Source organism: Natator depressus, chromosome 19 (genome assembly GCF_965152275.1).
Source record: "Natator depressus isolate rNatDep1 chromosome 19, rNatDep2.hap1, whole genome shotgun sequence".
In the NCBI taxonomy this organism is placed as follows: Eukaryota; Metazoa; Chordata; order Testudines; family Cheloniidae; genus Natator; species Natator depressus.
In genome coordinates, this window is record NC_134252.1 from 4,595,618 (window position 1) to 4,615,618 (window position 20,001).

Consider the following 20,001-nt stretch of genomic DNA (forward strand, 5'->3'; position numbering starts at 1 on the left):
ACTCCCTATGTAGACAAGCCCTAAGTAAAGACCTACTGAAGTTAGTGCACAGGCAGACACTTACGTTATCGGTTGCAGGACCTTATAATTGCAGGTTGTAAACTCTTTGCAAGAGAGACGTTATTACCTTTATTTTTTTTTCTTTAAAGGCCAGAAGGGACCATTATGATCACCTAGTGAGTCTGACCTCCAGCGTAACAGGCCACATAATTCCATTCAGTCCTTTCTGCATTTAAACCAACAGCTTATTGTTGAACTAGGGTAGAAAGACATCCATCATAGTTGTCTGTAGATCGCCTACCACTCTGAGGCTGTTTTAATGATATAGTCCCAAGCAAGAGCTATGTTGCAAGGGCAAAAGCTCACTTTCAAATGTTAGAGCCTGAAACTCTGAATTCAATAAAGGGAACATAGTAAAATAAGTTCCTTTGTACAGGCATTCTGGTTTCCTCTTCCTTAATGCTAAAACGTAGATCAGTATCATGGTTCCAGATACAAGACACAAGCATTTCCTCCACAGAATCAAGCCCCGTAGCTACTGAATGCCTGTGTGTTAATCTCACTTTGAATACACGACTCAAGTTATCGCCTCTGAAATTTGTGGTCATGATCCTTTTTATATCAGCCATCTTTATTACAGCAAAATTCAGTTTTAAGCAGCTTAGGCATCTGTCATAAATAAAACATTTGTTTTATTATTTCTCTCCATCTTACCCCCCCCCCCCCAAAAAAAATCTCATTTGCTTCCGCTAAACAAAACTCTCCTCTTTTGGATGAATTGTTGTGTAGCTTTTTCTTTATGCACAAGTCATGTAGGCTCATTCTAGATAGAAATCTTCACTGTGGGAAATACAAAATAAGTCCTTATTTGACCTCAGAATTCCTAACAGTGACTGAAGCTTCAGGGTCTCCAGATGATGTGTCAAAAAGTTAGATGATCTAAAAGTTTATACCACTCCCATTGGAAGAGAAATATGGGTTTGTCCTCACAGATCCACCAGGTGTAGAACTAAACCTGAAAAACATTCAAATTAAATCCAGTTTCATTATGATTTCCTCCACAGTTTCCCCCCCCTCCCCCCCACACTTCCTTTTGAGATTAGTTTTTGAAATCTTGATGAAGGGCCAGATTTTTAAAGGTATTTACATGCCTAAAGATACAGCTAGGTGCTTTTGAAAATCCCATCTGCATTGTTAGATGTCTAAATACCTTTAAAAATCCAGCCCTAAGAGTCATAGGCCTTGTATAGATACTTGTCTCTTCCCCCTAAACTTTCCCACTCTTGTTACAAACAAGTGGTCCTCCAGCATTTTAACCATCATGTCTAGGGATGCGTCTGTACCGCAAATTAAGGTGAAATGTAGCTGGTAGACATAGCCCTGCTAGTTTTAATCTAGCTAGCAAGGGTAACAATAGGAGTGAAGATGCAGTGGTGTGCACCTCTGCATGGGCCAGCTGCCCCGGTACAAGTCCACCAGGGACCTTAGATTCATACTTGGGTTGCTAGTCCTTGCTGGGCTCCATAAATTCTACAAAAAATGGAAATTTGAAACATTTAGATTGGCCCCCTCTTGAAAAGGGGAAGCATTTGTTTTCACAAAAGTCTCATCTAATTTTGTGCTATTCCTCCCACCCCACCCTGAATTTGGTGACTGAAAATTTTGTCATGACTTGAAAAATGTCCTAGAAATTCAAAACAACTTCCACCTCCCCTTTAATGTTCTATCATTATTTTGATGGATATAGCTGTGTAACCATTAACATTTTGTTTCCTGAGTAGTGACCCTTTACATTTCGAAGTCTGCCTGTGTGCAGGGACAGCTGTCATTTTTGCAAGGCAGGGCTGATGCTGTATGTTGCAGAGGAGACACACATACACTGTTCTCTCTTATTTTTGTTCTTACGACTTTCCCTTTCTTTAAACTAAGACTCAAGATGAATGGTTTTGTGTCTGGAAGACAACTCATCTCAGAACATGCAGTGAAGGTCAGGGGTGGAGCTGATGGGGCTGGGGGAAACTTTAGATGGAGCAGTTTTCCATCAGATAGTATAGTTTTGTTGAAATCGAAACGCTTTGCAGGAACATGGCAACTTTCACAATGTTTTTGCTGGAAAATAAATGAAATAAATTATTTTGACTTTTTTTTTAGATCAGGTAAAACGTTTGGTTTTGACTTTTGTTTCATTTGTTTGGACTCATATTGAATTTTCTATAATATATTATAATGTTCCAACCTTACAGAAATGAAACAAGTGAACATTATCACAACAAAACGTTTCTGGATTGATATTTTTTGGAAATTCTATTCGGTTGTAAATTTTGACTTTTTGTTCTGATTGGGTATTAAAAGCAGTTTGAAAAGTTAGAAATTCCAGCTGGATGGAAATTCCATTTTCCAACTAGCTCCAGTCAGTAGCTCCATGTGGCTTTACTGTAACTCACCAAACCCTCCCATGATGTGCTATGAGAACTAGACCACACATGAGTGTGGACGTACCCATATGAATGAGAAAAATGATACTGCGGCCCATCACCCGCCATTGCTGGTGGATCACGTACGCTGCTAGATGGTTTGGAGGGGTTCCTCTGCTGGTATGAATAACCGGGCTGGACCAGAGGGATATAGTTCAATAAAGGGGTGTAAGGTGACCGGAAAATCTGCTGTGGATTGTATGGAGTTACCTACAGATGGTAAAGAAACAAAGAGCAAGAAGTTGGTGAAGTAAAACCTTTTACAGCCTGATCTGTAGATGCCAATTGGAGCTAGAGATGGATGAAATATTTCAAATTTTGAAATGCAAAAATTATACTAAAAAGGGAAAATACTCCATGACATTTTTGCACAAAAATCCCCTTCTACTTTTTTTAATGACTGTGGGTCTCGTTAGAGTTTTGTTTTTTCTTGGGGGTTGTTTTTTTAAGTCAGTGAATTTTCTAACTTTGATAAAACAGGGACATTTTAAAAAGAAATATATATATTTTCCTTGCCCCATCACCATTTTTGACCAGATGAATTTAAACGTTCAACTCTTACGGATGTCAAAGGGGTTGAAAGTGAACTCAGCACCTCCCAAAATCTAGCTCACAAGACACTTAAGACATTATGACAATTAGCTGCAGCTACAACAACACGTATTTTTGCACCCATTCCTACAGAAGCCTTGCAAATGACACAAAACATGTCAAGGATATCAAAGCTGACAAGAGCTCCTCATTCTACTTCCTATTGTTCATCATACAAAGAAATCGTGGTGTCATTCAGATCTGATTCAGTTGCATTCAGCATGATGAAAGTGCTTCTCAGCCATCTCTCTGTTTGGAGAGAGAGTTGCAGTGATGTCTGCTATGTGGTATGCCCAGCTCTTAAATTTTGATCCGATGGGGTTTCCCCTTCACCCCACCCTCCTATAGAACAGAAATGGAAGAGGAAAAAGCTGATGTGTCTGAGTGCTGGGTGGGTTGCATCTTGCTATAGAAGCCTCCTTATCTTGGAGAGAATGCCCAGAAGGGATTAGCTAATTTAGTGGCTACAAGGGACCCAGCTCATGTTTGCCCAGAGAAAGGCCCACAAGTTGGTGACTTGGTTCCTTTTCAAACAAAAGTGCCATCCTTTTTTTAAAGTCTTGTCAGTTCTTCGGAAGGAAAAGATGGAAGAAGCAAGCAGAGTCAAAGCATCGTACAGACTCTCTAGGACAGAAATGTGTTTGCTGAAAAGTAAACTACCTCTTGGACAACCCCCTAAGTTCCATTAGCTTGGCTGGGGAATTTATGCGGCATGGGACACAGCATTCTGTTTTCCTCACCTATAGCAGAGCCGGCATATGGAACAGGGAGAGAGCCACTCCATAGTCCTTAGGCTGCAGTGATGACCATGGATCCACCATATGTATAGATGAGAATTTAGGCTATTGGACCCATGTAGTCCTGACTCCTGGCCACCCCCAAAACCATCTATGCCATCTATATTATTATTTATGAGCAGTTTTACTGTCCCAACTGAAATCGGGGCCCACCTATGGTAGATGCTCTGCAGTTACAGAGGAAAAGACAGTCCTTGGCCAAAGAACTTGCAATGTAAATAGACAAGACAGGTGAAGGGTGGGAGGGGACACAAGAAAATTTATCCAAGGTCACAGAGCAGAGTTGGGATGAGAACCCAGGTCTCTGGCTGTCAAGACCAGAGCCTTAGACTACACTGCTACACCATCTGGTAACATTTCTGTAGAATATGGTTATACTCTTTTCCCCCCAGTCCCCTGGGATAATACTGCGGGTGTTGCAGGACACTGCAAAATTCTCCGGGACTGCTGCCCTTTCAAAGTGATGGCACTTTCCCTAATTAATGTATTAGCTCCCCAGCCCCAACTTGAGAAACCAGTTTGGATCTGAGACCAGAAGCGCTGCAGTGACATGCACAAGATCAGCTCTGTTGAGACTCTCCTGGTGACATCCAAGCCACTCCAGCTCTCTGGGGTGCCTCTTACTGTCATAGCTTATCTCACTGCAGCTCATCCAGTGTTCTCCTCCTCATTCATACATTAACTCACAATAGAAATGCATCATTTCATGATGCTGATTGTACCATTCTTTACAAAGGAAAAAAAAGACTTTCCTAAGTTAACACTAAATGGAGCATATACAATTGGATATTTTGGTTAGAGGTTTGGGGCCAGGCCCTCAGCTAATGTAAATTGATGTAACTCCATAGAGCTTTTCTGATTTACACCGTCTGAGGATCTGGCCCCCAAATCTTTTTTTTTTTTTGCACAGCTATCAATGTCCGTTATGCCACATGACAAACAGCTCTGTCTAATTTTTGATGCTTAGCATCTGTGTTCTGCAAATGAAGGCATATTTATAACCATTTAGACACACCTGTCTTGAATAGCATCCTAGGGGAGGGTGTAAAGTCTGCTGGTATGGGATCCGTGCTCTCTGCTGATACAAACCCTGTTAAAATACAAAAGACATGACTGACTAGGTCTTATTTGTATTGTGCAGTACGCTCCTTTGTCTTTTCAAGGACATGCTATTTGTTCAAGGGAATGGAGGTCAGCTGAATTTAGTTAATATCTTTGGCCAAGACTCTCCACAAGTCTAGGTTTCTTCTCTACATTACAGCTCTCTGTGGTAGATTCTGCGCTCTCCATCCTGTTTTGCAATGAGCTCAACTTCCTGTTGACCTCCAGGAGAGAAGGATTAATTATGCATGCAGAGGATAGCTAACTTGTCATTGAACGTATCAAGCGGCTGGCGAATGCCTATTAAATACAACTGTAGTTGATTAGAGTGCAAAAGTGCACCCACAAAATGATAGGCTGGGTTGAGGCCAGTCAAAGAACTTAGTCCTAAGGATGAGATTTTCAAAGTGGTTTAAGGGAGCTGGGTGTTCAAATCTCTTTGAAACTGGATAGGGTGAGCCAGTGTGAACAGGCCAGAGGGATGATAAGACTCTGCCATACGGCTAGGGTGGTATCTAGTGTTAAATCTAACAGAGTGAGCTGAGGATAAGAGAAATGTAGAGATAAGATTGGTGGAAGGTGGGACATGACTGAAGAAACTATTCCACATGTTAAGTGAAAGGAGAAGAATAGAGCTGATTTAATTTTTTTTTCTTTCTGGTGGAACATTTTTCCCTCACCAGAAAATCTTGGTACAGATAAATCAAAATATTCCACATATGTATTGAATGAGGCAGGGAATTTCAGGAAGAGAGAGGATGTTCTCATGGTTAAGGTAGTTAAATACCACCCTGGAAAATTGGATTCTATCCTTACCTCTGCCACAGAGTTCCTATGTGATGCTAGTCAAGTCACTTAAGCCACATTTTTCAGAGGGGGGTCACCAGTTGTGTATTCCTCATTTTCTGGGTGCCTGACCTGAGACCCTGGTGTTTGACTTGTAGAAGTGCTGATTAAAGTCAATGGGAGCTGTGCTTTGAAGTGCTATTTAGTTCTAAATACTCAGAAATATCAGGTCTTGGAGGTCTCAAATTGGGCACCCAAAATTAATGGATACTTTTGACCTTTACTGCAGTGCCTTGGTTTCCCATCAGAACCCCTCCCAGATCTTATAGGAATATTGTGAAAATGAATTCATTCATGTTTGTGAGCCCCCCTAGATAATATAATGATGATGAGCACAATAGAAAAGCTCAGGAGGAAATTAACATTTCCATCTTCAGATGTGGGCTGTAATTGTGTGCAGTAAATAAGGCCTGGGGCCAGGCACAGAATGAGGAGAAAACAAAATATTGATTAGTTGCTCATTGAGTGAGCATCATCCATTCTGTGCACTGAATGAGGCCGGGATCCTGTGGAAAAAATAGTCAGGCATGATGTATACACACAAGGAGAATCATAGAATAGAATATTAGGGTTGGAAGAGACCTCAGGAGGTCATCTAGTCCAACCCCCTTCTCAAAGCAGGACCAACACCAAATAAATCATCCCGGCCAAGGCTTTGTCAAGCCGGGCCTTAAAAACATTTAAGGATGGAGATTCTACCACATCCCTAGGGAACCCCTTCCAGTGCTTCACCACCCTCCTAGTGAAATAGTGTTTCCTAATATCCAACCTAGACCTCCCCCACGGCAACTTGAGACTAAATTAAGGTTGTACAGGCAACCCTAGTTCTGGCATCCTTATCTGCAAACATGGCGGTCGTATCAAAAATCCATTTGGGGATCCTAGCAAATGAAAACTCTGAACTGGTGCTAACCTAGGAATGAAAACGGGTACAAAGCATGGTCAGTCATAACTCACTATGTCTCATCAATTCAGCACCCTCCCAGTGAAGCATGAACACCCCTGACGCACTAAACCACTTGTTCTCTTTATGTTTTGTTTGCCACCCAAAGTTATCCCCCGTTTTTTCTCCCGAAGCGCTCAAAGTTGGATAGCAGTCCATTTCCTTTCAGCTCCTTCCAATGGTACAAAGCAAAAAGGAGGTTTAGAAGCAGTGGGGGCTGCAACCACAGGCTTGCCAGGCTTAGATCTGCTGCATGTTTATTGTTCTGTTACCTGGAACTGTGGAAAGTTTGAATGGTTTGGATAGAGCGGGGGCGGAGGATAGTTCAGACTGAGCCACACTGGCTGGTTTAAGGAGGTGGTCGTTGAAGTGGTGGCAAAACGCGGGGTGAAAACGTTCCCATTGTATTTGAGATTGTTCTTCTCTGACGCTGCCGTAGTTACTATAAAACAAAAGATGGTTACACACATTAGTCAACAGACGTGCTGGGCTTTTCTTTGCTCCAGTGGATCAGCCTAACTTAAAAGGGTGTGCTTTGCCCACAAACAAAATTTACTGAAGATCTCCACTACTTCTACTGGCTACAATCTTTCAGTATTGAGACCCAAGTTCAACAATTAGCATTTTAAATTCTCTAATTAGTAGGACCCATCCATCCAGTCACGAGAGGACTTGGAATTAAATGTAACTGAGGGATAAGGCTGAATGAAATGGTTCAGCTAGAATAAGAATGGGACAAGACCCTTTGCATTGCATTCAAAACCTCTTTAAGGTTAGGGGGGAAAACTGACTAGTTTTTCATTTGCGTTAATTTTTTAGCATCTCTGGGTTTCAATAAACCTAGACCAAGATTTTCAGAATGGATTACTGATGTTGAGTGCCCATCCTGAGACATCTGATAGGGAGTTACCGAGGATGGGTGCTCAGTACTTTCTGGCTCCTTTAAAGTGTCTTAAATTGGGCCACGAACAAATTATGGCCCCCAAAATACTTGAGTTAATTCTGAAAAATCTTGGGCCGTAGGGGTTAACTCTACCTCACAAAGTGTGAGATAATGCATTATGAACCCAATCAGTGCCCATTGCAGTCAATAGAAAGAGTCCTATTGTTTTCACTTGGCAGTGAACCAAACTCAGTATTTATTCCATAACCTTGATCATCTCAGTTTTGCCCACCATGAAAATGGTACCCTTGCTAATACATAAGGAAAGAGATATGTGCAAGATTTATTTCTGACCAGGCTGGCATCAAGTGCTGCAGATAGTAAGGCAGTTCCATACAAACTTTCAAGTTGGCTTCTTTAAAAAGCTACCAGTCATATCCGCCAGTCCATGGGATCTCAATATTGGGGTCACCTCCCATCTTTTTAAGTGGGAGAAGGGTGTTGCATAGATCCCAGCTGGATGACAGGGAGGATGCTGGGAGTGGATCCCACTATGGAAAAGGTTAAGAACCACTGAGTTTGTCCCCTATGAAATGACATCTCTGTATATAGCAGTGAATGCCATACCTGTTGTCTATGGCTGCCTGCAATCACAGGGCACTAGACCCGACCCAGGGGGTCCCTTCCCATTCGATGTTGGCTGCATTTTAAACATCTCTTGCTCTACTTTATTCCCCCCGCCAATCATTCCCAAATTATGCTTTCCAAACACCCTGTACCTGTGTTCTGAAGTCCCTCAGGAACAGAGTCAGGATCAGTTTTTGAGCAGATCTTGGCAAACACCGGGAGCTGCTTCTTTGGCCCAGGGGCTTGGCTTTCTGCTGTTGTCGAAGGCGGAGGCACCACTGCGCTCTCCTTATGGGTGGGGGAACTGAACATGTTACTTGGTAGGTAGTCCTTGGTCAGCCTGGTTTCCTCCGCCACCATCTGGTTATCTGGCGCTTTGGCAGCCTCTGTGTGTTTCAATGGACACGGCACCAGTGACTTACTGGTCTCTTTGTTTGAAGCCACTGGGTTACTGCTCCCATTGTCCACTCCTCTTGCATTCTTGAAGGTGCATTTTGCAGGGCGCAGAATCCCAGCAATGGTGGATTTTGTAGAAAGCTGAGCGTCGCAGAGAGACCTGAGTTTCATCTCCCTTTCTTTGCTTCCCATCATTGCTCGGTACATGCTTTCTACTGCTTCTGTTTCATCTAGCAACTGGTCCCTATCGGAAAGCAGGAAAAGGCTGTTGTTTGATGAACTCTGATTTAAAGTAGAGGCAGATTTTTTGCTTCCTTCTAAACCTTGCATATCTGTCCCGCTAATGTTCTCCTGGGTAAGACTCAAGTACTCCTGTTCCACCAGAAGGGAAATCTCATCTTTGACACAGTTCTGTTCCAACAATCTACATGAAAGAGAGAAATCTAACACAATTAATGCACATTCAACAAGGATATCTGCAGACAACTTGGATGAAACACATTGTGGGAACGCAAAGAATTATTATGAGAGAGGTGCTTAAAGTAAATTCTGGGTCTATAAATATATTTTTGCTACAAAATGAAATCCAAGCCTTGTCTACAGTAGGAAAATGACTTACTGTTGACAATAGGGGTGTATGAATTAGTTGCCAAGCCCAATATGCTTGCAGTTTTGCAATATTTGCAGTATTGAGTTCAGCATCAGTTCACCTGGCCTTACCAGTTGTTAGCAGTGGGGGTTTTTCCGACAATCAGTTGAAAAATGGGGAGAGAGAATTGTCTCCGCCTCCACTCCTTTTTAACTGAAATTTGAAATGTTGATGAAATCATCACAATTTGGGGGGAGGGGGCCACCACAAAGCCCTAGTATAGATGAAGTTCCACTGAAGCCTACATTGTGTGGCTGTTTTTAAATGGCCGTCATCACTATAGTTTCATAATCACTAACGAATTTTGATCCTTCCAACACCCTTGTGAGGTAGGGACGAATTCTCTCCACTTCGCAGATGGGGAAACTGAGGCACAGGTAAATTAAGTGACGTGCCCCAAATCAGAGAGAGAGTTCACAGGTAGGCAGAGAATTGAACCTAGCTCTTGGGGGCAGGAGCTATCTTTTTATTCTGTGTTTGTACAGTGCCTGGCACAATGGGGCCCTGCTCCATGCCTGGGGCTCCTAGATGCTACAGTAATACAGATGATAATCTTTATAATAAAATTCCAGGTTTGTGTCTCTGTCTGGGTGCCACTCTGAAGCCAAGAATCTCTGTAGAGTCAGTGTGAAGTGATGGAAACCTCTAGAAGCATGTCAGAGAGCTTTTTATTGTTTAGAATATCACCAGGCTTAATCATCACTGGGATGGTCAGTCTAATACCATCCAATTTACGTTCTCAGCCATTTTTGGCTTTCATAGAATCATAGAATATCAGGGTCAGAAGGGACCTCAGGAGGTCATCTAGTCCAACCCCCTGCTCCAAGCAGGACCAATCGCCAATTTTTGCCCCAGGTCCCAAATGGCCCCCTCAAGGATTGAACTCACAACCCTGGGTTTAGCAGGCCAATGCTCAAACCACTGAGCTCTCCCTCCCCCCCACAGTTTTATACAGTTTATGGATTATGCCTGTGTTACATCACAGACTGTCAGCTAGTAATAATAATGTCTCTAGAATTCCAGAGAGACAAGATGGGTGAGGTAATATCTCCCAGTCGGTCCAGTAGCCTATTATCCACTAGACTGTCTTTTCCTACCTTTGGCCATTTAGGGGACCAATACATATTGACTAGCTCCTTTGCAGAGGGAGGCAAACTAATGGTAGAACAAATGTTTACTGAAAGCATTGGGGGTAGGTTAGAGGTCAGTGAAGGCAGAGTTGGGTTTGATCTTTTAGTGCAGCTTGCAATGAGATTGGCTTCAATGTCAATCAAGCTGATGTTCTGAGAACATAGCCCTGAATTTGAAGTCTAATGGGAATACACAATCACCGGCTACATGCAATACAAATCTCTCTCTCTCTCAACACTCAAGTTCTTTATCCAAACTGCACACACTGGGTGCACAAAGCTAGGCTCCTAAATCAGTACTCTTGACCTAAAAGTGGTCTGATCTCCAGAGGAGCTTAGACTCACAACTCCAGTTGCAGTCAGAGATCCCAGTCCTAGAATGAGTTCCATGTGAATTCAATAAGTTTATGGAGGATAGGTCCATCAATGGCTATTAGCCAAGATGGTCAGGGATGTAACCCTATGCTTTGGGTGTCCCTAGCTTGTGTCTGCCAGATGGTGGGACTGGATGACAGGGCATGACTGACTCAATTTTAAAATCTATTAGGCCCGATTCACCATTGAGCTGCATCTTGTGCAACCACGCACACCAGTGCAAAGTGAGTATGAAATGCTCCTAAATCACAATGGTAATGTTTTACACCCATTCTGCCCTAGCGTGCTGTGTTACTATTTGTTTGTTTTGTGGCAGCACCTAGAAGCCCAGTCATGGGCCAGGACCCTGAGGTACTAGGAGCTGTACAAACACAGGACAAAAAGACAGTTCCTGTCCCACAGAGCTTGCAATCTATTGATGGCATATGGTGCAGGACAGTGGTGAAATGGGCACATTCATGGTCAGAAATTGGTTTCTTTTCAATAACTTTTTAATTATGGATCTTTCCAGTATGGTTGCCTGCTCACAATACTCCCGCCTTCTGTTGATTACTTGTGTGATGAGGGACCCAGTTTGCTCACTTATTACCAAATGTGATTAGTAACTTAATGCATAAACTGGTTATCCTTATTGACTTGCGGAACGGGATGGCCAGGGTTATAAACATGTACATATAAATAGCTTGCCAAACTTCTTAATCATCAATTATAAATTCACCTAATTATGTCTGATTATGGACTCACTATGTAATTATCAGAGATTTTAAACTGCCTGGCTCTTCTCGTCCGAAAATAAAATAACCAAGAAACTTCAGTGAAATACTGTGGAGAGAAACAGCTGGTCAGTTTTGGCGGGGGTGTTTTTGGGAGGTGGTGAAGTGCAGCCTGTTTAATATTTTTAAAAGGTATAACCTTTCTCCCCGCCTCTGACTTCCATTCCAGTTCAAAGCTACCTTTGCAGTACAGATTAGGGCCCTGACCCTGCAGTCATGTACACATGTGGTTTTGCCATTGGTTTCAGTGGGACTACTCATGTGAGTAAAGGTAAGCATCTGTATAAGGGTTTGGTGTGTCAAGTACCCTGATCACATCTAGTCCTGTTGTCTTGTGGTCAATCCAGGTATCCCAGAATGCGCTGGGAGAATAGGGAAGGGTCAGTTGGTGCAATTCCCATCACACCTGGTGCACAAATGGGGCCATCAGAGATTTCCAACCTGAGGCTTTTTCAGGATCTAGGTGCTACAATGTCCTGGGAAGTCTTTGATAAAGACAGGAAGCCAAACCTCAAGAAGGGAAGTAAATTTAGGAAAGGGGAGAGAAGGTCTGCTGGTGGCGAGGCTGTTCGAGGCAATTTGTATCCACATAAAGGGAAAAAATATCTAACATGGAATCCCTGCTGGTACAGTTTGCTGATGAGACACAAATTGGTGACATGGTAAAAAATGGGCTCACTCAAACGTGTGTGTGATACTGTTAAATGCAAGGTTGTACATTCAAGGAAGCAAGAATGCAAGTCTCACTTACTAGGATGGGGGGTATGTTTTGGAAAGCGGTGACTGAGAAAAGCATTTAAGGGTCATGGTGGCTAACCAGCTGAACCTGAGCTCCAGTACATTGCACTGGGAGAAGAAAGATGGGTTCCTTGGACGTATTAGCAGGGCAATACAGAGCAGAAGTAGGCAGGCGTTAAAACCGTTCATTATGGTATCTTAGTGAGACCATTACTGGAATACTGGGGCCAGTTCTGGTGACAATACTTTAAAAAGGATGTCAACAAATTGGAAAGGATTAAGAGCTGCAAATATGATTCAACGTCTGGAAATCCTGCCTTACACTGAATTTCTTTAGTCACTTGCTGTATCTAGTTTCTCCAAGAGAAGCTAAGAGGTGATTTGATCATAGTCTAGAAGTACTTATGCAGGGGAGAGATTTCTGATGGCAGGGGGCCTCTTTATTATAGCAGACGCAGGCGTAACAAATTCCTGTGGGTGGAAGCTGCTGAGATACACGTTTAGACTAGAAATAAGCTTCATATTTTTAACAGTGAGAGTAATTGACCAGATGAACAGTTTACGTAAGGGTGTGGTGGATTCCGCACCACTTGAAGCCTTTAAACAAGATTGTGGTGTTCTAAAAAAGATGCTCTAGTTCTCCCAGAACTTATGGGGCTTGATGCAGAGATGGTGAGATTTGCTTGGTGAAATTCTCTGGCCTGTGTTCTACAGGAGGTCAGACTAGATGATCATAACCATCCCATCTGACATTAAAATCTACGAATCCATGTTGATCTCTATGATGGTTTATCATTATCGCTGCTTCCAAATAAAACTTCCCCTTCCTTAGAACTATTTCAAGCATTCTTCATATGGCACATCAGTTCTCAGAACCAAATTAATGCAAACACAGAAGGAAAGTTTTACAGCCAATTTTAAAAGTGGAGAAGAACTTGAAAGGTGTGGCCAGCCAGTGGATAGGGCAGTGGGCTAGAAGTCACCAGACATAGTTTATGTTTCCAGTTCTCCATTGACCTGCTCTGTGACCTTCGGACAGTCACTTAACCACATTGATTCAGTCTCTCCATCCATAAATTGAAGAGGGTGTTGCTTTGATCTGTGGTTCAAGAGTCTGTGTAAGTGCTAGGTATTGTAAAGGGAGAGAGTCTTGTGTAGCTGGGACAGCTTAAAGGATCAAGCAAATACCGTGAGCCAGCACTGAGAGCTGATGGGGTGAAAAGACACAAACGGGAAGGGAAACACCACCCCTTGGAAAATTCAGAGTTCTAAGATGCTACCAAGACTTTCCGTCTACTCTTGTATGACCCGTTCACCAATTCTTATCCAACCATCTGTAAAGAAATGCGGAGATGCAGACAAATCTTCAGTATCAGATGAGCGCCTCTAAATTCTGACTGTAACGCATAGTGTTTTTCAGTAATGCTCTGCATTTCTACAATGCCTTTCATCCAACAAGTTCAAATTGTACCACAAACGTTAAACCACACAACCGTGTCTGAAGTATTGTTTCAGTCATGTCTAAAATGCAGCCACTTCTGGAGTAGGAAATGCAGTTCCTGTTCAACCGCATCCAGGAATATTGCATAAAAGCTTAGGGCTGGAAGTGAAGACTGCCATATCCACCTGCAACTGCAGAAGAAATCAAGGGAGAAAAACTCTGAGTATGTGAGTATGAATTTGCACACTAGACTTAAGAACCCTAGTCATTCAAACATAGAGTGACCAGATGTCCTGTTTTTAAAGGGACAGTCCCGTTTTTGGGGGACTTTTTCTTATATAGGCACCTATTACCCACCACCCCCATCCCGTGTTTTGCTATCTTTGCTATAGTTGCTATCTGGTCACCCTATTCAAAAAGGTCCACAGAGTCTTTAATGCTCACTAGTGGCGAGGACCTCCAGCATGACAGTAATCCCTGACACCGTGCTGGGATATTGGGTTAAGTATTGACGGAGGCCCTAAACCTGCAAACACGTGCTTAACTTTGCACAAATGAGCAGAGTCATTTACTCCAATTGTACACTCCCCTCCGCCCCCATGTACAATTAAGCACGTGTGTTTACAAGATCACAATCTTTGAGGAAAAACTGCCACCTATCCATCCAATCTCTGAGCAGCAAACAGTGTAGGATATCTGGTTTTTCTGGAATATAGGACTCTGTGCATGCGAGCATGTGTATACACACACCGTGTGCATGGGCTGCTTGCCTTCGGCCTTCAGCTTAACAGCTCTTGAACAGTATATCATTCGCTCAGTAGTTCAGTATACATAACACCGAAAAAAAGGCAAAGTCAGTATAATCTCCCTGAATCAAACTACAGGTGAAAAATTGTTAGTGCTGGATGAGGATGCAAACATGAATCTCTACTGCAGTGTTTCAGGCCTCCTTTAAAAACAGTGGTGAAGGCCCATCCAAAAATGTGTGTTGCCACACACAAGAGTGTATAGGAAGAAGAGAATGTCCCATCTGGTTTCAGTGCCTAAGTTGAGTCAAATTTTGACATCAGTGAAATATAAGACCGGTAAGTTCATGTGTACTCCACTGTCCTCTGCTGGATAGAACTGGAACTGATCAACTGTTTATCCTAGAGCCTATATGGCTAATGACGCTGCTGCTTTTGTGCAAGTGCTGGGGAACTTGTATGTTTTGGGGAGAAAGATCTGAGTTTTGTCTGTGCTGTTGCTGTCCTGTTCAGGTGAACATGGTGCTGCTGTGAAGTTGCATGGCCACGGGTTACTTTTAATGCTAAAATACAAAAGCTAGAAAATGACCACATGTAGATATCCCACTGGATAGATGTAAAATAGCCTAGACGGGCAAACAGCTCCATGAGCCAAACGCAGAGCAGTGTCCTTTCAAACCTGAGAGGGTAGGAATGTTAATCCCAGAAGGATCGCCGAGGGGTTGGGAAGGGACGTTGTATTGGACATAGACCATAGTGACCCAAAAAGCAAAAAATGGAGAGAATCAAGGATCTGTCAGTGGGGAAAGCTCACACGACGCAGGGAAGGTGTGTGTCAGGGAGGTGAAAGAGGAAGTCCTTTGGAGAGAGACGGATCCTCAGCTAGTGTTGTGTGATACCTACAGGGGTGTATAGGTATAACTCTCTGGCGCACCATTAGCTATTGGCTACAGCAAGGGACTGGAAGTCAGGAGGCCTGGGTTCTATTCCATGCTCTGCCACTGGGAGGACTTGTTTGTTGAGATTTTAAGGGGTTGTCTCTTAAGTGCTAAGGTAGTACAAATAATAACAAGGGGGCTTGGATACAAAGCAAATTCTTTGCTGCAATATCGTCATAAGTCCTAGTGTAGCATCTGTAAAATGGGCTCAGCTTTTGTTTTTCCTATCGTAGTACTCAAATGGCATCTATTACCACAGTGTCTGAGCGCCTTGCAATCTTGTAATGTACGTATCCTCACAACACCCCTGTGAGTCAGGGCAGTGCTGTTATCTCCATTTTACAGATGGGGAACTGAAGCATAAAGACACTAAGGCCCAGATCCGCAGAGATATTCAGGCACCTTTGAGGATCTGGAATCAAGTGATTTGCCCAAGGGCAGGCATGAAGTCTGTGGCAAAGAAGGGACTTGAAACCAGGTTTCCCAAGTCCTAAACTAGGGCCTTAGCCATCCTTCCTGTCTACCTCATCTGTTTAGATTGTAAACTCTTCAAGGTAGTGGACTGTCTGTTACTAGACGTGTGAAAACACCTAGCAAAATGGGGCCCTGATCTCAATTGGGTCTACTAGGCGTGGTCACAATATGAATAAAACAGAACAGAGGCTCTGGATGTTTCCAGTGCCTTGTCATCCTCCTATGTCTAAATATTCCAATAACAAAGCCAGGAAGGTGAAACTGTTTGTTCAAAAGATTCCAGATGCATTTAAAATGAACTTAGCTGTGATTTGCATAAGTCAATATTTTAAAATAATTAAAGTTTGCTAAATCAAGCAAGGTCACTAGGACTAATCTTGGCCCCCCAGTGTTGTTGCAGATGACGAATCAGGTAATACATGGACCTTTATTGCCCATCAGCATAGACCGTGAGGTTTTTATAAATTCTCCTCCAGGAGAACGGATCTCCTGGCAGTTGGATAAGGACACTTATACCTCCAGGGTCAATGGTAAAAATATGGCCCAGGTTGGAATCCTCTCCCTGTGCTCATTTGAGCATCAGCGTTAGTTTCGGAGAGATTACTCAAATGAGTAGAGTGAAACAGGTCTTGGCATTTGGTCAATGGTAACCAAAACCTATCTGAAGGCAGTTCGGTTATTACTTGTACAGGAACCAAGATCAGGGCCCCATAGCGCTAGTTGCTGTACAGACACAAAGTGAGAGACAGCCCCTGCCCTAAACGGACAAGACACAGGCTGTGAGGGAATGGGCGAGGTGACTTGCCCAAGGCCACCCAGCAGCTCCATGGTAGAGGTGTCAGTAGAACCCAGGTCTCCTGATTTCGAGGCTTAGTACACCTTGTCCACCGGCCCTCACTGCCTCTCTCATTGCATGAAAAACAAGTTCGATGGGTACCAGTCCAGTTTCTGTTTGTTCAGGTGTCCCCCTCAGAAGCTCCACCACGGCTCTGGCGCTCTTGTGAGCGGTCACGCAGCACAGATGTAAAGGAAAGAGAGAGTATGGAACTACGCTCTAGTCTTCCCCTCTAGGTATGATAGTTTCAGGGCAGTTATGAGGCACTTTGGCAAGGGATAATGTTAGGTTGGTTGCCCTTGCAGAACTAACTAAACTCACTGCTAAAAAACAAAAATTCTGGTGCTTTAAGGGTCAATTTCATTTATTAAAATAGGGGAGGACTTAAAATTTAGTAGTAGTTTAATTCTGTTCTACACAGGCTCTTGTGCAGCCTTTCTCATCATCATATCTGAGCGCCTTCCACTAGTGCATTAACTGTTGTGATGAACATCTGGCTCATAAAGACGCTTGGGCCTGCATTCTCCTTTCACTTACCCCAGCTGTGCACTGGAGACTGACTTCAGTGGAGTTACTCCAGATTCACCTGGATGTGAGAGGAGAAATGAGCCTGATTGACTCTTCATGTCTTCTGGAGCCTACCTTCAAGATTTTAGTACACTTAGCATGGATAGGGCACTGGATTTGGAGTCAGGACTCCTGGGTTCTATGCCTGGATACATATCACCGATTCACTATGTAACCTTGGTTAAATCCCTTCCCTTCAGTCTGTTTCCCCATCTGTATAAAGGGAGAAATGATACTAACTCATCTTTTATAAAGCAATTTAAGCTCTAATGTTACTTATTAACTGCATCAGAGCTGGCTGGGCCCAGTCTGTGCAACCCTGACTGGTGTATTGCAGTTTTGCCTTAAAACCAGGACAGTTGCCATCCTCTGCTAATTCATTGCTGGGTTTGCAAATTTTACTTTTTGTTTGTTTGTTTGTCCGTCCCTCCCCCCCCGCCCTGCTTCAGGAGAATACTATAAATACTTCCCTCTTAAATTTGAAAATTGTACCTCCTTCCCTTCCGATGACTTACCCCGTGGAGAGAGACTTGGCAGAAAAAAGTTCTCTGCCAAATTCAGCTTTCCTTTGTAAAGATCTGCTGTTTACAGTATCACATTTTAATTTTCTGCTTTGCTCTTTTGAATGCTGCTTTTGCTTCTTACTGTAAATATTTTGATCTTTTTTTAAATAAAAAAGCTGCGGTGGGGAACTGAATGCAGCAGCTGCTTACTGTGCTTCAGAATTACAGATGTGGCTCGGCATCACAGGGCGTTTTGCGTAGGAAAATGAACGTGTGGAGGGAGAGGAGATCATTTTGCCCTCTGGGTTGGTGCTGTGAAAATAAACAACCACGGTCCCTTATCTCACCCAGTCTGAGAGCTTACCTACTCTGTTTGTACACATGTTCTCAAAGCTACTACAGGGAAGAAAGGGTGTAAGAGAGGGGTGAATTTCCACTTGGAGTTGCTCAGTGATCTCCTCTCTGACATTTTGAGAACACTCACTCTTTCAGGTAGTTGCTGCCCTCTTCTCTGAGGGGTTCTGATGACAAGACTGGGTGACAGGTAGGCTGCAGGACTGGTGACGTTGACGTAGGCTGGAGCTCTTCAGAAAGACCTTGAACCCGTTTCCAGATCTCGTGACAGGCTTTGTCCAAGCTATCTTGAGGAGTGTTGTGGTGGATCCAGATGTGTCTTGGGAAAGGTCCTAGAGGAAATGGGCCTTTGGGGCTTATAGTTGGACCCTGGAGCCCACTCCCACCTGTGAGCATCTTTCAGTCTCTTCCCACCCAGGGACCAAAAGACAACTTTTTTTTTTTTTAACAAAGTGTTTTTGTGGGTACAGAATGGAATGAAAAACAACAAACCATGGTAACTCGGTAACCATAGAACCCCTGCGGCCTGGCAACTGGTATGAAGGACGACAAGCGGAAACAGCTCTAGGGTTGCCAGCACCACCCAAAGGAAGAAGTGGAAGAAGGAGCCACGTGTTCCCCGCCAAGCAAGGCTGAGAGCAGCCTCTGGGACCAGTCTCCATGTAGTCGCCACTACTTCCAGACTCCATGTATTCTCAGGTCCATAATTTAACCTTCCCCTCCTCCTTTCTTTGTTCTTTGTATTTAATGTACCCCTGGTGCATAGAGGGAGTTACCCCCAAGGTGTCTCCGGTGACGGTAAGGGGCCTCTCCTCAGCCATGTGTCCCTTCCCCTACCCCATATCAGGTCCCCTCCTTATCCTTCTCTCACAGAGATAAACTGAAGCAAAGAGACCGGAGGACTTACTTGGGAGACAGTATGCATGTGTGGGACTCAGAACAGGGAGGTATGGATCTCTTGTCCTGCTGTTTACCTCTGTTTCTCCAATCCAAGGAACAGGAGCACAGCTAGCCAAGTCTCCTCTTGTTCTGCAGATGGGCCCAAGAAACAACGTTTCAGAATTTGCCAGCATTTGCGGGTGTCTGGATATGGGATTTTGCTTTTGGAACTTTTTTTTTTTTCTTAACGTTCTCTTTGAAGCATTGGGCACTGACCACTAACTGATGCAGGATGCTGGGCTGTATAGCATGATCTGGTCCAGCAATTCCTGTTGCCGTGTGCTGACTTATGTTTGTCACCACTGCCTTTTGCTGGCTCAGCCTTATATATCTACTACACTGCAGCTGGGAGCATGCTTCCCAGGGCAGGTAGTAGCACAGCCTGACAGAGGAGACAATCCTTAATACTGCTACAGCTAATGAAGATTCTTCTTGCTCCCAAGCCCTGTTCCTGCTGATACGTAAGGCCATGAGGTGCGAGAATTATTAAACTAGGTTGTACCTGTGGACAGATTTATCAGCTGTGGTTAAAACACATTTTGGTTTGGGGAGAGCAGTGGAATCTGAATGGGAAGAAGGAAGCCAGCACAGGCCAAGCTTCAGAAGCACTGGTTATATCTGCAAAAATTCATTTGGCAGTTGTGAGTCCAAAGCCCCTATGTCTGTGTGTGCACCGTGTGTATGACTGTGCCAAAAAAGAAAAAAAAAAGGCGGGGGAGGCAGGCAAAAGTCATATTTTTACATGTCAAAGTGCCTTTGAACATCTGCAGGCGCAACACTTGGGCGTGGATTTTTTTCATTACTGCAGCTGTTGCACCTTCTTTTGAAATCCCCACTCCATGTGCAGTCTAATATAAAAAGTGGACTTTTCTATAATATAT

General features: G+C 43.5%; 1 protein-coding gene across 1 annotated transcript; it reads right to left on the reverse strand.

The window, feature by feature from the left end:
- Positions 1–939: 939 nt before the first annotated feature.
- On the reverse strand, positions 940–18,577 carry C19H1orf94 (chromosome 19 C1orf94 homolog). The gene is made up of 6 exons (XM_074934550.1): positions 18,312–18,577; positions 8,415–9,082; positions 7,025–7,194; positions 4,878–4,952; positions 2,500–2,684; positions 940–1,015 (listed from the first exon to the last, which is right to left on the reverse strand). The coding sequence occupies exons 1-6, from the start codon at positions 18,575–18,577 to the stop codon at positions 940–942; spliced, it is 1,440 nt and encodes a 479-aa protein (XP_074790651.1).
- Positions 18,578–20,001: the final 1,424 nt, after the last annotated feature.

Bases quoted from the DNA above. Each gene is read 5' to 3' on its own strand.
- C19H1orf94 (XM_074934550.1), bottom strand. From the start codon at position 18,577: ATGCTCACAGGTGGGAGTGGGCTCCAGGGTCCAACTATAAGCCCCAAA. The intron at 7,195-8,414 runs GTACAGGGTGTT...TTTGTTTTATAG, and splicing joins TGAGGGACTTCAGAACACAG to TAACTACGGCAGCGTCAGAG. The intron at 4,953-7,024 runs GTAACAGAACAA...GTATTTTAACAG, and splicing joins CAAACTTTCCACAGTTCCAG to GGTTTGTATCAGCAGAGAGC.